Genomic DNA, 16284 nt, shown 5'->3' on the forward strand with positions numbered 1-16284 from the left:
ATCATTAAAAAGCAATGCAATTCTGTTAAAACTGCCCGGCCTCTGCCTTTCAAATTGTTCACCATTAAAGACGATAGCACGTTTTTTTTCTGTAGTGAGAAAGAGGCGATCGGCTACCTTCTGTCATCAATAAAAAAAGTTCCATAAATAATGTCATATAACTAAAGATTACAATGTAAGGGCAGGTTTAGGGAATACTGTGGGATTATGCTTTTTAACCTGCAATTCTTCCGGTTGCAAGGTAATTCCCTCATAATTCGCTCCTAATGCATCACATCACTATTCATTTCAGCCCTGTAGTTTTCAATGGACATAAAAATATTGATTGATCTTGGAAAACCTTAAACTGGCATTTCCCTCGCTGACCCACTGGCATTAAGCACAGGGCCCCCTTGGTTCTTTGCGATAGTTTGCCAGTATACTCTGGCTTCCTGGCTTTGTGCACAAAAAAAAGGAGGGGGGGGTCAGAGAGTCACAAGCCCATTACCCCCAATCAATACTGAGCACTGGGCAGAGATGCAAACGGCTGCATCGTTAAGCTCTGGCACCTGGATCCACCGGGGGGGGCATGACACCGGGGGGTGTCAAGGCTTACACTTCACACATGTGATTTGTTATTAAGGACGCCGAAGAAAGGAGAATTTTAGTGGCGCACGTGTGTTGGTGTTGGGGGGGGGGGGTAAATTCACTCACTCGTCACACATCGTTACGGAAACATTACATAATTACATGCGATCAGTTCATCTATTGACATCCAACATCATATCATTAATATACTGTAATCACTGTACCCAACCACGCCGGGAAAACACATTGAGGTAATACACAACTGTCGTGCAGTAACCAACTGAGCGAAAACACCTAATTTTATATTCAGTTCACTCTGAATAAAACGTTAATTCTCTTGTTTAATTTAACCTTTAATTTCAAATAATTAGAAAAAAATCTTAAGGAAAGTTTAAGAATTATTTTACACTGGCAATTTAAATGTATATATTAGGCCTAATATTTAAGTGGTTGTGTTTCTGTGTGATTAAATTACAAACCATTTTAGTATATTGATATTAGACTATTAAATTAATTATTTTATGTTTATTAAGACTGATAGCCTTGGCAGCAGATGTGTACCGACAAATGAGTACATGCCTAAAAACACATCAGAAAGACATCATACGCTGCACTTCTCTCGGCAATAGGGCGCATTTTTAAGAGAGCGCGGTGGGAAACGAGCCCCGGGTCCAGCACAGAGCATGGGCACTCCTCCTGTTTAATATTAGACGTACTTCCCACCCCTCTCCTGCATCTCATTTTCGGGAGCCAGTTGTCGCTAGGTGAAAGCAGCGCCTCCAGATTGAAGCAGGTGTCCAACATGGCGATCACGGGCAGCGGATCTCTCTCTGCGGCGCTCTTTTTATTCGCGGCGTCGGCGGCTCATCTTCTCCTCCGAGGTAAGGTCCGTAGGTTGCTTCGCTGCCGGCTGCATTTCCGCGGCTCAGATCTCACCGCGGACGGCGGCTGGAGAAGTTAGCGAGGCGATCCGACGCTGGGTTGCGCTCGCAGGAGCGCCGAGGATGCATTAGGTCGATGGTGCGGTCCGAGTCAAAGTAACTGAATAGTGCTCAGAAGTTTCATGATGATCTTAAAAATAAGGAATCGTCCACAACTCAGGAGTAGGCTATTCTGCAAAAATAGGGAAAACCTTTCAGACTTTACTGGTATTTAATTTGCGCGAATATGTATTTTTGTTACTTTGCAAATGTTGTGAGCTGTAGATCACTGATAAAAGCGGAAAATGCGGCGGCAGCCGGAGCAAAGGCTCCTCGAGCTGCGCACCTCCAGTGGATCCCAATGGTGCTCCGTGCGGTCCGGCTCCGCAAAACACGCCGAGTTGGCGAGTTCCCCAGCTGTGAGCTTGGGATCATTAGGGCAGCGAAATGAAAATGGCTGTCCGCCAAAAACATATACGAGCAAGAGAGATTGATGGAAGTTACACCTTTTTAAAGCGTTTTGAAGGCTGCCGATCAGTTACCCCTCTAAGCAGGGAAAATACATTAAGCACAGAGCAAAGAGGAGGATTCAGAGAAGCTGATGATGAAGAGGGGAGGGGGGCGCTGGGGGGTGTATTAGTTCAGCCACCAGCATGGACGCTTTTTTCTTTTACTTTACAAACAATCGTGCTGAACAGAATTGACACGTTATGATGCCGGATACGCGATTTTATTTTTTCTGTGATTCATTTCTGCAACAGTGTATTTAGTGCTGGGATCTTTCTGAATATCGCAGCGAGAGAGCAAGTGGTGATTTTTGTAGTGTCGGCAAACCGACAAATCATACGACTGCACCATGGAACTGGCTGTTTTTTTTTCTTAATGAAAATGCGTCATGCTTGTATTACCAGTTACGATGTATCCATGTATTTCACACGCTCGTATGCCGACAGGCACCGGGTTCTAAACCACCGAAATAAAAACACATTTTTAAATTTGACTGCCTGCTTAGTTATAAAGTTATGCTTAGGACTGATGCGTATTATAAACTACACATGCCGCATTTATGCAAACATCTTTGTTTCTCCGACTTCTTTAAGCATCGCACGTCAGATTTTAAAAGGGCAAGGTGAACAGTCTTGTGATTTATCGTGGTCCAGCCGTAGCGGACTCCCACGGATCTGCCCGCAGTAGCGGATCTCCTACCGAAACCGGGTTTTAATATGCGTCTTACCACCGTGGTGGGGGTGGGGGGGCAGGAAGCTCGGGGTTATCCCTAGCAAACTTGTTCAATGCAGGAGTGCGACAATGCGGCGCTTTTAGCTGGATGTTGGGGAGGTTTGCAAAGTCCTGTCGTGGCGAGATTTGCTGGCACCAAGAGGGCAGTGTTTGCTGAGAGATGATGGGGGGTTGGGTTGCCTCTTATTAGTTCACGGCAGCGGCTCTTTTTCGCGTGCGTCTAGTTGGGGGGGGGGAATCGCATCGTGTTTAACCTTTAGACATCAGGAAGATACGATATGCTGTGTATTTAATACTTTTGTTTTCCCTCAAATGAAGTTTTACATCAACAGGTTCGGCGTTTGCAGGGACTGTTGTAGTGTTATTTAGGTCTGCGTGTGGGAAAACGGTGGAAATAAAAATGCTGAAAGCGTATGTTAGTGGTCTGTGTGTGTGTGGGGGGGGAGTCCACTGTTACAATCTTAAGTAATTGTATTGGTCGAAAGCGAAGTCGACTGCTGTCTATGCTTTTACATACATATACATAAATTGCTTCTTTACGTCCAAAAGTCTACGTTGAAAGGTCTGATTGCCTGCCCGAAATACAGGTTTTTATTGCCGATTTTTTTTGCTTCCTTCCCTTTCTGTTGTGTCCAGTCGGTAGCTACAATAAGCAGGGAGTTTCAGTTCCTTCCCTCCGTGGGCGTCATTTTAATAGGGAACTGTGGGTTTCATCTACCGATCAGGTCTAATGCGTTGAGTATTCATGAATGCCAATACCATAAACATGGCAGGTAGCTATTCCAATATACATATTTTGAATTAAAGCAATTTTATGTTTAGGAATTGTTGACAGACTTTGATGGGAAGTCCATGTTAAAAATAGCCGTTTTGTTATCAAAATTTCGAATTGAACTGAAATTGAGTGTAGTGGGACCATTTACATTCAACTACAGTATTGACTTTATGCAAAGAGAGGTGGGCAGAGAGCATCAATAATTTACTAGCATGCCCAATACAGTATGCTAAGCATCGCAGGGTATTTTAAGATTAATGTAGCCGGTGCGAAGAGGTATGAATCGCAGTGACTCCTAGCCAAGAAACTGCTCCCCCTTTTGTCGATCGCTGTCAGATGTCTGCACCTGAGAGGCATCGCAAACGCAAAGGTACCGCTCTGGTTTCCCCAACGGTGTCAATCAGCTCGTTCGGATATCCTTTAAATCAGGGCAATGATCACAGGTTTAAACAAGGAGTGAAAGCTCTCAGAAATATTAATGCAAAGTTGGCTTGCTTCAAAGGGTTCAGCCTAACATGTCAGCTAACTGTTGCTTTGTTCTCTATTTCATTTCTTGCAATTCTGTTGCTTTCATTTTTTTTTTTCTTCAATGTTGGACCTCTTCGGACCTCTCTGTGACCAGTAATGTGCACCTATTGACTTAATTTTCAACAGTATTTTAGGTCTTAAATTACGGCACTAAAGTGCTATAATGCTGCAGCAGTTTTCTAATTATGCTTGTGAACCTACAGAAAAACAACAACATTCAGCAGTTTCCCAAAAGATGCATTTATTGGGTCAGTTATTTTTGGATTGTTTACATATTCCCGGGGAGGGGAGGGGAGGGGGGGGGGGGGTTGTGTGTGCAGTAATTTATGCTGTTTGCTGTTCTGGCTTTCACAGAAATGCGCTTGTGTAGAGCCTGTACACGTAAACTCAGATTGGACAGAGGGGAGGGAGGGGGGACACCTTTCTATCTGGCAGGAACCTTTTTTGCAGCATTCAGGACCAGAGTAAAATGGCACCCTGAACCCCCATCAGAGATTTCCTGTTACTGGCGAATGAAAGTGCTCACTGTAGTCTGGCTTTAAGGCAACCAAGGCTCCTTTTGTGTGGTTTGATGTTTTTTTTGGGGCTCAGGTAAGGTAGACCACAAAGTAGGGAAACGTCTCCTAAATGCGCCTCCTGTTGACTCTCAGTTTTCCAGAGCCACAGGTAACGGCGATTAGCAGAGATGGCACTTAAGCTTTCAGTCATTGTGGGGGGGGGCGATATAGGGATTATGTCACCAACGGACAAACTGCATAAGAGCGCTGTCACAAGCGTGGCTTTGAATACGACGTATGACAAAAGGAGGATAAATCTGAGCAAAAAAGGTAAAAAGGAAAAAGTGTGTTTTCTCCCCACAGACCAATGCAACAGTTCCTGCATTTGCAAACCTAAGTTCAGGCCGTGGATTTTTTTGAGTTACGTTCACACGCCGGTCCTCCGAGGACGTAAATTGCCGGGACTTGTTTGAATGCGTATTTGAAGCTGTTGAATTAACGGCGGATGGGCGCCTTTCCCGAACCCTTTCGCATTTGCATGATTACGAGAGCGCGTCTATACGTCCCTGCGAGTGCCGCCTCTCTTCCCAAGCATTCATCAAATCAGCCGGGCACGCTTGGCTGATTTGTGTCCTCAGCGGTGCTGGTGGTGGCGGCTGACGATTTTGAGCTGTGCGTTTTTTGAGACCCCACCTCCATCCCCACCAAATAAAACCAGTGGTTTCCTCCAGCACTTGAACCAGCTCTCTGACTCCGTCGTGCCCTTCCCCACTCTGCTGCATTCATTTACATTTTATTTATTTAGCTTTCACTTCTATCTGAGGCTATGTCCGCTTGAGATGGCTGGGTCAGACAATCCCTGGAGCATTTAGGGGTTAAGGGCTTTGCTCAGGAACCCAGTGGTAAAATCTCTCTGCCAGTCCTTGGATTTGAACCTGCAACCTTGTAGTCATAGGCACTGTGTCCTAACCCCTTGAGCTACACACTATCCCCTATTAATACCCCTCCCAGCAGTGCTGCCCATTACTAAAGATCCTAAATCGAATTGTGCTCCAGTTCATCTCCTCTCCATGTTCGTCCCTCACCGACTTTTGTGGAACGAACACGGCGTTGCTCCGACGCGACCTGCACCTGAGACCGCAGACTGTTCCTGTTTCGTTTCTCCGGCCGGAGTGAAAATACATTACGATGCTGCTATAAAAGTCTGCTAATGAAAGGGAGTGGGTTAACCAGAATTGCATTATTTTTCTTTTGCTTGTGGTCTGCATTTTCCGAGATCGCTTTGGCAGCCGGCCTAATACCTCCAGCCTAATTTCCATGACTTTTTTTTTATTTATTATTTTTAAGTGCATTTTCACTAGTTTGCCTTTGCACTGAGTGGCTACCATTCTATTTATAAGTGATGGTCTAATAATATATTCATTTTCGTCTTAGACACATTTTACAGAACAGTTTTCTCATGATTAATAATTGGCTTGTCGCTATTTTTGGTCATATTGCGATGGGTCTTCTCGAGAGTGGAATGGAAACCAGTGGATTGTGAAGTGACTTGATGTTTTTGATGTCCTCAAAGGTAATTGCAGATTTTCATCTTTGAGTAGTATGTTAGTTTTGGGGTGGGTTGTCTAAATTGTTAGTTTTAAATAAAGCAACATTTCCCAGCATGACTTATCGTTCCCCAGCTTTTGTCTGACTGACTTAGGTACTGGCATTTATAACATGTAACAAACCCTTTACAATTTTTTGGATGAATAGCTGATAACTTAAGATCTTGGTAGTAAAAATGAAAACATACATTTTTTTCCCCAGCTTTATTTTTCCCTCCTCCAAACTGTGGCCAGTACAGCCACAGTGGGATTCAGTGATAAAAACCGTAGTGCATGATAGATTGATCTGAGGGTTTGGGGTTTGGAAATGACAGCTGGTGAATCAGCAGGCGGGAAAGTTAGGGTGGTGTTGTATCTAAACCTGAATTTTCTCTCTTGTATTTTTGTAGCTTCTTGTAGCTTTTTGGTGCCCTTTTTGTAGCTCAAATAGAGCATTGAGCTAATAACTCAAAGGTCATGGGTTTGAATCCCAGGGAGCAGATCCAACCCATGGTTTTACTTTCATAAATCCAACCCCCCCCCCCCCCCCGATTTAATTGGCCCCTTATAGGCATGTGAAGAAGATGGACAAGCAAAGGAGTTATAGTGTTAGGAAGCTTTGAAACAGAAATGATGATTCCAGTCACGGGTTCGAAGGTCATGGAGATGGAAGCACAAGGAGTGAATTCCACCTTGGGCTGTGTTCAGAGGTACAAGATATGGCAGGAATAAGTGCAGAAGGATTGGGGGGGGAAATCGATAACGTAATTGTTAGGGAGATGTTTCCGAATGGTAGCTGTTGAACCATCACTTTTCTTGGTCGATTATTTAGTTCAGGTGTAGTAATAGTGGTTAATCTTGTGTGGAGGGCTTGCAGTGATTATGGAATTCGATTCCTCGGCACTGGCACGTGGTGATGAAAGTGGTTTTAATTGTGATCGCTCTTGGTGATGCCTGCACTTCACACTGGCTTGCTTGCATTTCACGGCGGCTTTTACGCCAAAGTTATTAACGATGAACCGTGCAGCGAGAAAAACCATTAAACGACGGCAGTCGATTGGCTTTTATAGCTGCCGCTAGCTTGGTAGAGATGACACATTTATTATCTGTCTGATTCAGAAGCTACGGAGGATGTAAGCATACTTATTGGTAGCTAAATGTTTTAAGTTTAAAAACCTGCAGAGGCTTGGGGTTTGTAGACTGGGGTCAGTGACCAGACCGCAGTGTGTGCTATTGTTAATCCGAAAAGGGTGAATTCGAAGTAAGTAGGTTAATATAAACAGCAGAATTTTTGCAGTGCTAGAGTTGGTAAATTGCGATTTTAGATATGATAAAAAAATAAAAAAGTGTACTGATATGATGTTGGTTTTAATGGTCATTCTCTGTTGTTCCAAGAAATTTGCATAACACACGTAGTATTTGTCATGGCGAAGTTCAGTTTAGTAAGGAGGATAGCCTGTGGTGTAGTTAATAAGCATCAGTGGTGTATTCATAATCTTGTGGAATGCTGTTGGACTTAGTTAATGGTTTACCAGAAAAATGAGACGCACTCATTCCGTTTTAGGAACTCTGCAGTCCTCCATGCATGTATTTGCTTTTTGAATTAAGTAAGAAGAAAGAGTATCTCAATCAATTTTGTAGGTTCAGCACAGCACATATTTAAAATAGGTTTCCTTTATATTCATTAGGAGGGTTGTTATTGACTGACGGTGCCTGTAAGCGTTCAGTCCAAGAGCAGTAGATAATTTAATTTTGTCGGGGACAAAGTGCATCCTTCCTGAACTACCTTGGAGACGGCTCAGTGAATTTAACTGTGAGCGATGTGGCTATTTCTTTAATCACTTCCCGTGTCTTTAATAAAATTCCTCACTGTTCCGGTCCTGAATGGGACATTCCATCCTGCGTGTCAGTGGGAATGGGGGTGCGTGAATGTGGTTCTCCTCGTGACCCGCCGTACTACAAAATGGGCAGTAAGTTCTGTTGGGCATTTCAGGAAATTCAGACTTCTGAAGCATAATGCAACAGCATCTGTATGCTGTCTGAGTATTAAGGGGTTTGTTTGGGGTTTTTTGTTCTTTTCCTGTGTACCCTCTTTGATGGGTAAGTGCACTGTATTCTTTTCTGAGTTTCTTGGAAATGATTATTAATGGGAGCTGGGTCTTCCCAGTCGAGCCAGGGGCTTGTATGTATAATAATGTTTCGGGAATAAAAGATGCTTTGATTTACAGGCAAAGGAACCTACGATGTCAGATTCCTCTGCCATGTCCCTCAGCTTTTTCAAAAGGTTTATTTTTTATTTTTATTTATTTATTTTTTTTGGTCCTGGCTGGAATTAAAAAAAAAAAAAAAAAAGAAGAATATTGCTCCCGGTAAATTCATGAATAGTAAATAAAAAGGAGATGAAATGAAATTGAGTGTTATGAATGCATCTGTAAGATGAAGAAATAAGTGAAGTGGTCTGGTTTTGTCATCGTCTTCTTGGGTTTAGGAATTAATTTTGTTTCTTTGGGTTCAAGGTTATCTGTGTCTAATATCACTTGTTTTTTAGAGATGTGATCTAAAAACAGAAAGATTCGGTATGAAGTCGAAGCTGAGGATTGATTAGAGTGGTTCAAGCCTTTTGAAATGATTTCTTCTGTTTGGGTTTTGGTGTGATAGCTGTCTGTGGGATGATGTTGAGCCACGCAGGAGTGATGATGAAGTCCCATCTCTGGGTATTTTGCAGGAGAGGCATCTTGACTTTGACGGCATCCCCGGCTCTCAGGACCGAAACTGGCACCATGTTTGTCCGTGCAGGCCAGGAAAAAACCAGGAACCGATCCGAATCGCCGTCCGAATTAGCGTAATTTAATCAGCAGCTACGCGTGTGCAGCATGTTTAGGTTATTTTGTGACGTCGCTGCCTCTCGAATGTCATCGGTATTGCCGCGGTATCCTTGATATCTGACGTCCTTAAAGTGCAGCCTCTGTTTTTTTTATATGGAAAAGTCAGCAAAATGAGGTGAAACAAGTTTTCACTTCACTTATTTACAAGTAAACATGATCAGTCATTACTGGAGTATACCTTGACATTAGCAGGAAATTAGACCCATCTTATTAACGAGGGGTGTAAGACCTTCACAGCAGCCAGTTAATGAACTGAGGAATTGATTTCCCAGACACAGGGCTAAGCACCCCCCCCCCCACACACACACACACACACCCCACACACACCCATTTTCACAAGCCTGCATATGAAGTACCAAGTCTTCATTCTTCAAATAGCCTTTTCATAATTTTATCAATTGTTTATTTTAGATGTTAAAGATCAAAGGGATTCCTTTAAGAAGTGATCTACTGCAATCTGTTAATCTGACTTAGCTCTAACTTTTTATTTACCCCCCCACCCCCCCGAGCTCCATACCACATCCTTGTGGCGTCTTCTGATGAAGGTCAATCACTTGAGAGCAGAAGCTGTACTTCATTAAGACTTTAAATGCTCTATTTGTCCCATTTGATTTGGGAAGTGCCGTATTTTAAGTGCATAATTGCCTTTTGATTGGGTGTATTGAATTTTAACGGGCTGCATCGTAAGAGACTTGGGGCAAATGGTAACAAGGGGTCGCCATGTGCTACAAAATATGTACTAGGACTCGTCAGAATTGGGATTGGTGTGGTGGGTAGTTCTGGGTCTTTTTGGGACCGTCTAGGCTGGTGCCCCTCCAGCACTCTGCCTCCCGCTTTGGTCCAATTTTATTAATGGGCTTCTTTCGCTATCGATTTTTATTTTCTGTGTGTTTTTCTGCCTTGTGACCTTCCTTATTGTTTCCCTTCCTGGCGCACATTCAAAATGCAGATTGGCCCTTGGATAAGGCATAATTTAATATACTGGATATTAATGATGAGTGGCCCTGCCGTGCAGCTGGTCCCGCTTTCTTTATCCGTGTTGATGAATTACCCTCCTTGCTCCCCCCGCCCCCCCCCCCCACATACCGCACTGACGAAGCGTGGTGAACTCCGAAGAAAGCCAATGTCGTGGTTGGTGGGGGGGTGGGCGTGTGTGCGTGTGCATGTGTGTGCGCGTCTCTGAAATCTACATCGTTAGGTTGAGTCCGATGTCCATGCCCCCACCCCCCCAACAAATAGGATTGTGTTTCAGGGTTTGTGGGGCAGCCTGTAACCGTCATCTTTCCCGCTGAAAATTCTGTGAGAAGTGTCCGGATTGGGCAGGGCCACACAAAGACATGGCTGGGCATCTGAAAAATTCCACTGAATGGGCCCCGCCCCCCTTCTCCAAACCAGAGCTACCATTATCCACACTTAGAGACTCACGAGCCCCGCCCTAGTGTCTGGGCCCCTGAAAGTCTTCCATGTTTCCCCCCGGGACTGGGTGAGGTAGGCAGAGACGGCCTGCCGTGAGAGCTGGGTCGAGTTCCCCTAAACGATCCTGATTTTTGGAAGATACCACAACAGGAGGGGTGGGGGTCGGCTGCAAAAACAAACCATAATGAGGTGATGATAGGTCGCTAGTTAAAACAATGCAATGCCCCAACCAGCTTGCCGTGGCTCCTTCCTGGCAACTGTGTCGTGTTTCGTGCCAGAGGTAACGCCGCTCTACCAAGCTGTCATCAAATCGTGACGCTCCGCTTGTGTGTTAAAGGATTACAACCTCAGAAAGCTACTCTGCTGTGAAATTGTCTGTAGGTTTTTGGCTGGAAGCGTCTTCCAGCCTAAAAAAAGCCCCAATGTATTAAGTTGATTTAAGTAGCTGTCATTAACACCCTTGTTTTAGTTTATTTGTCACCTTCCAAATAGAGAAGGCAGCCAAGATGAAACAAGGGGGTCACCAACGGCTGGGAGAATGGGTCCTTGATAATCGTGGACTGCAAGTCAGCGTTCTGTTTACTGATGGAGCCCCCCCCAGCCCCCCTGCTGTCAATAAATAATAAAAAATGCTTGTAAGCATGACTGTTGCCCACAACTGTTATGATGCAGGGATCAGTCACATACCGAATGGAAAATCGCCACGTGGTTTATCGCTGAAGTTCCTTATGCTTTTATCTATAGGCCCCAAATCGGAACGGCTTGTCTGGCACCTGCGATGCAGCACATCGCAGTACAAAACACACACAAATGCAGTGGAAAAGCAGCGGCGAATCGTAGCGTCGGCAACGGCAGCCGCCTGAGTCACCGCGCGAGCCGGGTCTCTTTGTGCGTTCGGGGTGGAGAGCCGGTGCCAGTGTTTGAGAAGCCTTCAGGACATTGAATGACTTGGAAAGTTGTAGTTTTTTTTTTCTTTTTCTCCCCCTCTCACCCTCTCCATTTCTCCTGCTGTGTAACAATTCCTCTTTTGATGACTCATTTTGTTCCCGGGTCTTTTGTGTGTGTGCTTCTCGAGAGGCTCGTTGCGGCAGCGACTCTCTTGCATGCTGAAAGCTAAACTGTTACACGGTCTCCAGGAATCCCAAGCTGACTCTGGATCCCCCCCCCCCCACTTCTTTTAAAATAATGACTTAGCAAAGTGCCCCCTTTGTGTGTGGCGTCCTCTCGCCCCCCCCCCCTCCTTGCGGCATGCCCCCGCCGCTTGGTCTTCCAGGTCATTCCCGAGTCGCCGGCTTTGTTAGCTGTGCAGTCCGTGCGCCTCCTTCCCGGGACTCTGCCGTTGCCTCGGCTCCTTCCTGAAGGGCGAAAGTAGAAGAGATGTCACAATCTGTTCTTGAGGGAGGAAGACAGCCACCGGTGGCGAATCAGTCCTGCGGTGGGGTGTTTGACAAATGGTCCAATTTTTTTTTTCGTTGTAAAAATAGGACACGAAATAATCTCCTGGCATCTATTGCCGCGTGGAACAAAACTGATGCCTTCATTTGACAGATGTTGGTTTCTAGAGCCCATTTCTGTTTATGGGTTGAACACCTCCTCATCTTAAATTTTTCACACAAGTGAAAAACTAGCTTATTGCTAATCTGACACTAAGGGTTCTCCTGACCCATCTTAGTATACTGATTGCTTACAGAATCAGACATTGAGCCAAATACCAACAAAGTCTCTGTTGCCTAAATTGTGTTTTGCGTGCCATAAATTCCTGATTCTCTTCTCGAGGGCTTTTTGTTTCTGAATATTTAGTATTTGTTAATGAGTGGAAAATTATAAGTGCTAATTAAAGTGCCCTTGGCTCTTGTGGTCAGTGTTTTACCAGCCTTGTGATGTTTTTATGGCTGAACCCTAATTGAGGTCAGATTCGGTACAAAGCAAACGTCCATCCGATTTGGTCCATCTTCACCTCCAAAAGGGTAATATGAATAGACCATAAGTCTTTATAGTTGCAGGTACGATGTGTAATTTAAACTAAAGTCTTAGCGGTTCAATGAATTTGTATGAAAAGAGCTAGCTTTAAGTTTTTCTTTTGCATTGAGCATTGAGTTGACACTTGATCCGCTTGCATTTACATTTTGTTTTTATTGCTCTTCAGTTTTTCCCGTTGTTGTATTGGCTGGGAAACCTAACAGGCAGAGAATCACTTCTTTTATTTCCTGATATCTTATAATTCTTTTGTTGGGTGGTTTTTGGTTTGAGGTGTGTGGGCAGAGGAGGGTCACAGCAGAGAACTTGCATGCTACGTTTTTTTCCCCCCAGTCGTGTGTTTCCTGGCTTGTCTGTAGACATCTCACAGAACATTTTTGTGTGTTGCACTTTTTTACAGCAGGGAGTGGTGGACTGATACCAATAGCCAACTGATATTTTTGTGTAATACCAGTACTGATAACCTGTATCAGACTTTTAGTGAAATTGATTTTTCACTAGTGCAACCACATCATATAATACAGGCAGCGAGACATTGGCGTTATAGTACATTATATTAGTACATTGATGTCTTCGACTCAACTGGTTCTGCTAGCTTAGAAATATTGGCAGGCAGTATCGACTAAGATTGATACATTGGGCCAATGCCGATGTCTTGATTTTTAATGAACGTCGGCCAATACTGTCATGTTCACCGATTTTATATATAGTGCATCTGTAACAGTAGGATTTGTGTTAGATTCCATATTAATAAAGGGTATATCGGTGGCGTAAGTAGATTTTTACAGCTACTTTCCTCATCCTCGGTAGAACAAGCCCCCCCGATAGCTCAAAACTGCACCGGGAAGCTATCAGACCCATTGTGGTGGGTTTGCTGATATCAGTTGAGAGCCCAAACAATGCCTGTCAGGTCTGCAGTAATCTGGGGTGGCTTAAACAAACCTCTAGGATTTTATGGGCGAAAGCTCAATGGGAGGAACATAGCCTGGTACAAATATTGCAATAAATCGGTAGCTGGGAAACCTGGTTCGGCCTCTAGCCTTTCCGTTTATAGCGGCAATTTGAAACGTTATATGAATTGTCGAATTCAATGTCACTGTGCAGTTGTGCCAGTGTCCTGCTCTTCATTCTGAAACGTGCAGAACTAGCCTCAATCTTGGTGTCAGATTCATCTCTGATGGTTTAAGCAGATGCAGAACTGCTCACATTTTTCACGTTCATTTTTTTTGCGAGAGTAAAACTATAGGCACACGTGACTTTAGTCTTGTCTCTTGGGAATGACATTTCAGTTTGGTATTTATGCAACTTATAATAATAATCGATACTTTATTGATCCCCTTGGGGAAATTGCCTCCCTCAACTTGCTCTTTTTCATAGATGAAAAAGCCACATGCTATTATTATATATAATAATAATTAATTGAGCTTAATATACTTGGGTTGTATTTTTTCCAGCTGCAGAATCCAGCATTTTCTTGGTTTGTTATGAAATGTATAACTAAATGCTTATTTTCCTTTACTACATCCAATATAAATAAAAATAATTGGGAGATTTGTGGGTGTTTTCATGCTTTATGATGGTACCATGCTTTAATTTTTATGCCATAAAAATGTTTTAGTTTTTCTGATTTGGTTTAAAAAAAAAAAAAAACACGTTAAGTATTCCACGATAAGTCAGGTGTCCATCTATAAATATCTTGGATTAATCTCTGTTCTGCAGTCTCACAGTCGCTTAATGAGCCTTGTTCCTTTCTCCCCTGCATTCGACCACGATCACTGATGTATGGATAAACCCACACAGCGGCACGGTCTGGAATTAACCAGTGTCCTCAGTGCTCTGACACGAGAGTTTTACTGTTTACTTGCTCTACAGGTTCACTGCACCACTGCTAACTGACGGAGTTTTCTTAAGCCCCTTCTTCTCTGGATCTGGGGTATATACAGGGGGCGGGGCCACAGGTGCACTGGCCTCCAGCTGAAAGCTGATTGGCCCCTGGAGTGCCCCTCCCCTGTCTGTCTATCTCTATCTGTCTATCTGATTTATTTATTTGATTTATTTACTTATTGGCTTACATAGCAGAGCTGACACTGCAGGTTGTGCAGAATGAAACATCTCGTACTCCCAGCAGCCCTAATACATGTTGACAAACATAATCAGCTCTTCCATCTTGGAACGCTTAAGCTATGGGATTTAAGCACATAAGACCCAGCATATTACCGGGCAAATGAGCTTAGCTACACTGATGCTGAGGTATGCTAATTACGGTAATTAATTTCAGACGCCGGCGCCACAGTGTTAATCTGGCAAGCCGTTGACCGCGCACGTAAACCTTTATGTCGCACGGTGCCGGTTTGTGCTCTCGCTGGCCAACCTTGGTGCCCATTTATCCTTAATGGTGCGGCCAGTCGTGATTTTTAAATTTTTTTTTTTAACTCACTCGTGTACTAGTATGTTTTTTTTTCTTTTCTTTCTCCTTTTGAAAGCCGCCTGAAGGGACGAATACACCTTAATGTGCCGTGATGCTCACCCTGCCACGAGGATTCAAGAATATGACCGTTAAAGGCACTTTCATTTTTGTTTTTACTGTACCCTCAGTAGCTCCGCTGCTGTCAGTGGGCACAGATAGGTAAAAAATTTTAAATTGGGAGAGGTTAGGTAGAAGATAGGATGTTTTATTTTGATACCAAATGGGCACAAAAAAATTCAAGTCATTATCTTTAATGGTTTTTGAGATATGGCTATTTGGGTACCGCATGGCCAGATGAGTGAGAACCTCACTTTTATTTCCAGGGGTTTCTGCCGTTGATTGTGGGATTTTACTGCGCGTCTCCTGAAAAACCTTTTAAAGCTTTACTTCTGTGTTATCTAGTTTAGTGGGGTTTTCCTACGCTTCTGTCCGAAAGGTGAGGGAGAAATAGACCAGTATTGTTGAACGAACCATTGAAATATTAATTTCAGTACAGTTTTTAGAAGAAACAATGTCGTCGTCCCCCCCCCCCCCCCAGGAAGTAGCAGTCTGTTAATTGTTTGCATATTTATGCGTATGAAATTACTTCTTTAAAAATAATAAATGCATAGGGGAATGTGGGCAGGGAGAGTTATATTGGAGATGCATTTTTGGTTGCCAGTTTGAAAGATCAATAAAGCGGTAGGTAAGCGAAAAGAAAGAAACATAGTTTATTTTTATTTTTGCAAAAAAGCATAATTTAAATATGACATTTCTGGACAGATATAAGCGTTTTTGGCCAGTTTTTGCACTTTCCTCCAGTCCATGCGTTAGCCTGCCGGTACCCGCGTTAGCCTGCCGGTACCCGCGTTAGCCTGCCGGTACCTGCTGCCAGCCATGACCTGCAATAGTTAACTGCATTTGCCTGTCCGAGATTCACAGGGAGTGAAAAGTAATATCTTTTGGCATGAATGATATATATGCTTATTGGGTATTTTACCATTCTTTACTAAATTGACTGGTAACAAAATATTAACTTGCCCAGCTTGGTTTTCATAAGCACCCCCAACCCCCCCTCCCACTGTGCTGTTCTCGCGTTTGTGCTGTCTGACTAATAACTACCCGTTCATAAGGCTGGCGAGTGAATTATGCTGCTGTCTGGAGACGGGAAGTTCGTCAGGAGATTTTCGGGTTCTCAGCCGGACCAGCTGCCCTGACAAATCGTGCACGCTCCGTTCGCATGAGCGCGTACCGTGACATCATCTTAGTCAGGTCCTCCAGATCTCTTCATCATCCAGGATCCCCCCCCCCCACCCCTTCTGAGCTGAGATCAGACTTAGTTATGCTTCAGATTGCCTAGCTGGTTGCGGGTGCCATCTGGATGTGCTCTTTTCGGGTCAGAGAGTGGTACCGTATCCTAATAATGAGGCAGAAGGCTAGACGGCAAA

General features: G+C 43.9%; 1 protein-coding gene across 5 annotated transcripts in view; it reads left to right on the top strand.

The window, feature by feature from the left end:
- The first annotated feature begins 1247 nt into the window (after positions 1-1247).
- Positions 1248-16284, top strand: part of cadm1a (cell adhesion molecule 1a) — a 225607-nt gene continuing 210570 nt past the window's right edge. For 3 of the 5 annotated variants that reach the window (XM_023813572.2, XM_023813575.2, XM_023813577.2), the window contains exon 1: positions 1251-1448. In XM_023813572.2, the coding sequence (XP_023669340.1) occupies positions 1370-1448 (79 nt within the window). In that variant the 5' untranslated portion in view covers positions 1251-1369. Of the gene's footprint in view, positions 1449-16284 lie in introns of all 5 variants that reach the window. The other 2 variants (XM_023813576.2, XM_023813573.2) reach the window with 2 other exon arrangements.

Source organism: Paramormyrops kingsleyae, chromosome 18 (assembly GCF_048594095.1).
Source record: "Paramormyrops kingsleyae isolate MSU_618 chromosome 18, PKINGS_0.4, whole genome shotgun sequence".
Taxonomy (NCBI): Eukaryota; Metazoa; Chordata; class Actinopteri; order Osteoglossiformes; family Mormyridae; genus Paramormyrops; species Paramormyrops kingsleyae.